This window comes from Myodes glareolus, chromosome 26 (genome assembly GCF_982192425.1).
Source record: "Myodes glareolus chromosome 26, mMyoGla1.1, whole genome shotgun sequence".
Taxonomy (NCBI): domain Eukaryota; kingdom Metazoa; phylum Chordata; class Mammalia; order Rodentia; family Cricetidae; genus Myodes; species Myodes glareolus.
In genome coordinates this window covers 11,460,663-11,466,662 of record NC_142051.1, presented here as the reverse complement: position 1 = coordinate 11,466,662, position 6,000 = coordinate 11,460,663, and the positions used below count along the sequence as shown (strand labels likewise).

General features: G+C 52.0%; 1 protein-coding gene across 1 annotated transcript in view; it reads left to right on the top strand.

Annotated features, from left to right (window-relative positions):
- Window positions 1–784: 784 nt before the first annotated feature.
- The window catches only part of Kif5a (kinesin family member 5A), a 42,459-nt gene continuing 37,243 nt past the window's right edge, over window positions 785–6,000 (top strand). The window contains exon 1 of the mRNA XM_087902134.1: window positions 785–1,125. Within this exon, the coding sequence (XP_087758260.1) occupies window positions 997–1,125 (129 nt within the window). The 5' untranslated portion in view covers window positions 785–996. The remainder of the gene's footprint in view (window positions 1,126–6,000) is intronic.

The window sequence follows — 6,000 nt, the reverse complement described above, 5'->3', positions numbered from 1 at the left end:
GTCTGAGACCCAAATGTAGCTGTTTGCCCCGGAATATCCTCACACAGTACCTCTGGCCTTTGTTCCCATCTTCACCGTTTTCTCAGGCTTTTAGACTCCCTTTCTCTTGCAAAAGCTACCCATGCCTGTCTGTGCCTCGGTGACATCCATCTGCCTGTGAATGCTGATGACCCAGAAGCTAGTTTGGCTTCACTCTGTTTGGGGACCTGATTATCACCAGACGGTAGTACTTTCTGTGAAGAAAGGAGGAGAGTAAGTTAGACCTTCCAGCCACTTCTCCAAGGCCTGGGATCTGGACTCCATTTCCATAACTGCACGTCCAGGAAGGCCAACTGGGTCATGAGTACCTGTGGGCAGCAGAAAAAGAAACTGGGGCGGCGGGGCGGCGGGGCAAGGGGGGGGGCAGAGTGACAAGTGTGATTTAAATATGAAAAGAGGGTTGTAAAGCATTTGGGGTATGCTCTGGAATAAAGGGAACGGAAGGCCTATTGGTGCTCTTCCCCAGGCAGGCCACAGGCCCACCTTAGTGCCCGTAACGATTCCAGTAGGTGGAGTCTGAGAAGGAACAAGCGGGTCTCCTGTAGCGAAGTGAGTTGTGAGGGGAAGGGGTGAGTATGGTTATCTGTGAGTCTTAAGGATCGAGGAGCCAGGTGAGCTAACTCCACCTTTGGGTGGTCGCTGTCCAGTGTGGATCACCCCCTGCGAAGGAAACCCCGCCCCCGCTGCTCCTGCGCGCCCCGCCCAGGCCCGCAGCGCGGCTGCAGCGCGAGGGGCGGAGAGGCACAGCGCGGAGAGAGGACCAGACGCCCAGGTCGCCGCATCCAGTGCCGCAGGAGACCGAAAGCGCGCCTTCGCCCGGGCGTCCCAGCTGCTTCCTTGGCCCCAGCGACAGATCACCTGTCCTCCGCCTCGACCCCAGCTCAGCGCTCCCTTCCTTCGGAGCACACACTACCCGTGCAGCCGAAGACTTGCCCCAGCCCCTCGTCGGCGACCACCATGGCTGAGACCAACAACGAATGCAGCATCAAGGTGCTTTGCCGATTTCGGCCCCTGAACCAGGCGGAGATTCTGCGGGGGGACAAGTTCATCCCCATTTTTCAAGGGGACGACAGCGTCATTATTGGGGTGAGTGCTGCATCCAAAGGAAACCAGAGGAGGGGCGGGATGCAAACATCTTTTTACCTTAAGACTTAGCCCCTACGCCTGTCATTCTGCAGCGGCTCCGGGTTACTCACCCTCCATCCGCCGCAGCCCCTCCTCTCCCCTGCATCAGGATGGCTGGGTGTGGCCTGCCTAGGCCTGCAGCCAAGTCTCTGCAGGGTGGGAGGGGGCTCCTTCATCGTCATCGGGAGCCCCAACTTGTCTTTGCCACTCTTTTGAAATGTTCCCACCCCCTAGAGCCAGTTCCCTGCTTTGGGGATCCCCCCCCCAGAAAGCGCGTTTTCTCTTTGTTATTGGCTTGTATCTCTGCCCCAACCTCCACGAAGGGAGGGGAAGATTAGTAGATGGGCTAGATCAGAAATGAGAAATCTAGGGTCTCTATGGAGGAATGAATGGGAGTGGATTCTAAGACCAGTTAGCCCTTCATCATCACCCGAAGTAGTTGCTGCCTGGACTTGGGCGGGGGAGGGGATACAGGTCTGATGAAGGGTTTCTGGGAAAGAAACACATCGATGGATGCCACACCCAATTGAGGAGGTAGCCTCCAGAACCATAAGGACGTGTCTGCCTTTCTATCCCAAGTATAGTATCAAGAGAATTTCAGACTCCCTGAATCCTCCCAAGTCAAAATGCCCAAGCCCCGAGTTCGTTCATACTTGCTTATTTATCTAATCTTGAAAATCCAATGAAGTGTAGTAGGTGACCACCACCTCATCATGGAAGCCCTTCCCCGGGGAGATCTTAGGAACATTAACCTGTACCGTGTCCTTGGTAGTCTGTTTACTGCTGAATTCCCAGAACTACAGTCTGAAGTCATGTGCATATTTCCATTTTACAGATTAGGAAATTGAGGCCCAAGGAAGTTGAATGACTTTCTCAAGGTCATGCTGAGGATCTGTAGATCTGTTCAGTCTATGGAACTGGACTCAGGTCTGGGACTCCAAAATTCACATGGTTTTCCTTTGTGTCCCCCTTGCCTCCCCAGATTTCTGTTCCAGACCGTTATCTGTGATGGCCTAAAGGGACTTCAGGCTGTGAAGGGTTGAGTTTTGCAGGGTTTGGGGGGTACTAAGCCAAGAAACCTTTGCCAGGTTTGGAAGGGAGGGGCATCTATGAGGGCAGTCTTCAAGGTCAGGGTGGTTCTTCTGTGTCTTAGTCCACGGTGCTTGGCATAAAGCAAGTAGAAAGGCGACACCCGGACCTTCGAGTTGGGGAACAGAACCTTTTGTAAACATGTCCCTGAGAGAGCCTCAGACTCCTACCCTAGCCTGTCATATTCTCACACAGTGAACTCAGCTCAACGCTTCTGCCCCACGGAGAGCACCTCTGTTTGTTTGCCTTAGGGACCTAGGCTTTGCTGTTTGGTCAGCGTGGTTAGGTTAAAAGAAATCCCTGATCAGCCCTGGGGACCCCTCTCTCTCTCTGAGCATCCTGACTGTCAGGTTTTAAGTGACAGGATTGGCACTTTGAGGCCCCTTTAAGTTGTAAAGACTGAAAAACAGGAGGGGTGGTCATGGGGAGCAAAGGCACTAAGCGTACCTACTTTAAAGATAACTTCATTAGCTTTATCTGCTATGCGAAGATGGGCTCCCAAGGCTCTGTAGGCCATCCTAGTGTGTGGCCTGTGATGTTGGGAAGAAGGGTGAGGGAATCATCTGACCATTTAGTCCAGCTAAACAGAAGAGACACCAGGGGTGGGGGGTGGGGTAAAAAGAAGTCCATGGCCTCCTGGTATGCAGAGACCATCTCAGCTCTGTAGCTGGTCTCCTCTTATCTGTCTGGTTCATACTGGTAGGGCTATACCTTTGTCTCCTGAATTGTCCCTTACCCAAGCCCTCCTGTCAATCTCTTACTCAAGATGTAAGTTCTTCCAGGGGACCATTTTGTCTCAGGCAGCATCTTTCAAGCTGCTTGCCCTCTGGGCCACCATTCTTCACTCTGCCGAAGGATGGCTTCGGAGGGAGATGCTTGTGAGGAGGGTCTTGAAGGTTCCCGTATGGCAAAGGCAACTTGTGTCTCTTGTTTTCTCCTCTGGCTCCCTGGGAGCCAGAGTGGGGGGGGCAGCTCACTGCCTGATGACCAGTGGAGAAGCCACTTCAGAATGTCTGGGAAGGTGAGGGAAAGCAGGCTGGGTGGAGTGGGAGAGGATCACCCACTAGAGCCAGCAGCCCGGCTCCCTCTCCTTCCGTGGTGGTTCTCCCTTCTTTGCTTAGCACTGCTCCGGCCTTCAGCGGCCCTCCTGCCCCGGGCTGGCAGAGGGTATATCAGCAACGGTTCTGTTCTGTACGTCTTGTCTTTGCCCCACTCTCTGACTTCTCTCGGGTTCCTAGGGGGTGGGATTCGACAAAGTCAGCGGCCTGAGTCATAGTAAAAGGCTGCCTGGAGCACGGCCTACGTACGTGTGGTGTTCTGTCTTGTTTTGCTCTTTTTACGCTTGAATCCAGTCTGACTTTTTTCACTGAACTCATTTAGGTGTCTCTCTGGCTTTTCCTCTTTGTTCCAGCCTGGGCCACTGCATCTGTGCCAGATGTGGGGGAGGGGTGACAGCAAGGAATCAATCAATGTCAAGCAAAATCTCTCTTTCTCTTTCTCCTTTTCAACTGTCCAAAACTTCTTTTCTCAGGCCTTCCAAAAGTTAAGCGAATTGCTCTTTTGTTTTCTTTCTTTCTTTCTTTCTTTCTTTCTTTCTTTCTTTCTTTCTTTCTGTTTGTTTATTTGTTTGTTGAGACAGGGTTTCTCTGTTTAGCCCCGGCTGTTCTGGAACTCACTCTATAGACCAGGCTGGCCTCAAACTCAGAGATCTGCCTGCCTCTGCCTCCCGAGTGCTGGGATTAAAGGCGTGCGCCACCACCACTTGGCCTGTACTTTGTTGTTGTTGTTATATGACTTTATTTATTTTGTGCGTACGATGTGGGCAGTGGCATGCATATGCCACAGCACACATGTGAGGGGCAGAGGGCAGCTTTCAGCTCTCCCTTCCCCCATGAGGATCCTGGGGGTTGAACTAACACCGGGCTTGGCAGCACCTTCACTCACTGGCCCATCTCCCTGGCCCAGTTCTGTTTCGTTTTGATTTTGAGACAGGCCTTCCTATGTATCTCGGGATAGATGGGAGCTCTAAGTATCCCAGTCTGGACCCAGACTCTGTATCCTGTCTCGGCCTCCTGAATTCTGGGGTTGCAGCCATGTGCTGCCATCGTGACTTTGAGGGTCCTGTGGTCTCTGAAGGGAAAGCGAGGATATCTTTAGCTTTGAGGGGAGAGCCATGAAGGAAAATGGAGAGCTGAGGCAATGTTCGCTGTGGCTAGTGTCTCTCAAGCATTGCCATGGTAACAATACCCAGGGGTGTCACCACAGAATAGGGCCTGGAGCTTGAAGTTTGGGTTCTATAAAGGGCTTTCTTGACAACTGAACAGGTCCTTGAGCCCCTAATCTTATCTCCCCATTAGTATCAAGCAGCACATGTCATAGAAAACATTGTTAGGTTCTGAGGCCTCTCCTGTGCCAGCCGACGAAGGGAAGCTCAGAGTAGGTTCAAAGACAGCATGGAGCCCTGGCTGTGGGCTGTCCAGGGAGAGCCTCTGGGGAAGGAGAGGAGCGGTGTGGAGCTTGCAGGGCTGGGAGAGAGCAGCTCAGAGGTGGAGAGACTTCTGCAGGAGTGTTTCTAATGGAGCAGGTCATTCAGTTTCGGAGGCTTTGGCATTGTCTGGGTATGAAGCTACCTGGAGGAGAGGGTAGGAAAAAACCTCTGAAAAGATTCGGGGGAGAACACTTCTGAAGTGGGGTTGAGGTTAGACATGGGGGTGACCCCGTGATGAAAAGCTTTAGTTCTACTTAAAATACTTGGAGAACTACAGATCGGGGAGGGATGAGGCAGCAAGGCAAGGCCAAGAGACGGCTGTGATGTGGGGCAGGGCTGATGTTTGTGGTTCCTTGGTCACTTTCAGAGTGGGTTTGCAGTCAGAACCGCGTGGGTTTGAAACCATGCTCACCATTTCGTAGCTGTGTGGCTGTGGGCAAACAACGAGACCTCTCTGAGCCTCCTCATTCACAGTGAGGGTAAACACGCTTACCTCGTGGAGTGTATGTAATGTATGCATGTGTGTATGTGAAAATATGTGTGTGAGAGTGAGCTTGCACATTTATCCACCTGCAGAGGCCAAAGGAGGATGTCTGTGTCTTCCTCTGTTGCTGACCACCCATTCCCATTGAGACAGTCTCTTCACCCGAAGCTCACCATCGTGACTAGGCTGGTGGCCAGTGGTGCCCTGGGATCTACCTGTTCCTGCCTCCCAGTACTAAAGTCACAGATACACCTACCCCGGCCAGGTTTTCTGTGGGTGCTGGAGATATGAACTCAGGTCCTCATGCGTACACAGCAAGTGGTCTTTCTGCGTCACCTCCCAGCCTCTGCTTCTATCTTATTTTAAAATTACGTTTATTTATTTGTGGGGTGGGACATATATGCCAGGGCACGCCAGTGCAGGTCAAAGGACAGTCTGCAGGAATCAGTTTCTCCTTCCACCAAGAGAGTCCCACGAATGGGACTCAGACTGGGCGGCAGACGCCTTTATCCACTGAGCTATCACACCAGCCCCTGTTGATTATTTTTTTTAAATATTTATTTATTGTGTATACAATATTCTTTCTGTGTGTATGTCTTCAGGCCAGAAGAGGGCACCAGACCTCATTACAGATGGTTGTGAGCCACCATGTGGTTGCTGGGAATTGAACTCAGGACCTTTGGAAGAGCAGGCAATGCTCTTAACCCCTGAGCCATCTCTCCAGCCCCTGTTGATTATTTTTTTAAGACAGTTTTTTGCTCTGTGTCCCTGGCAG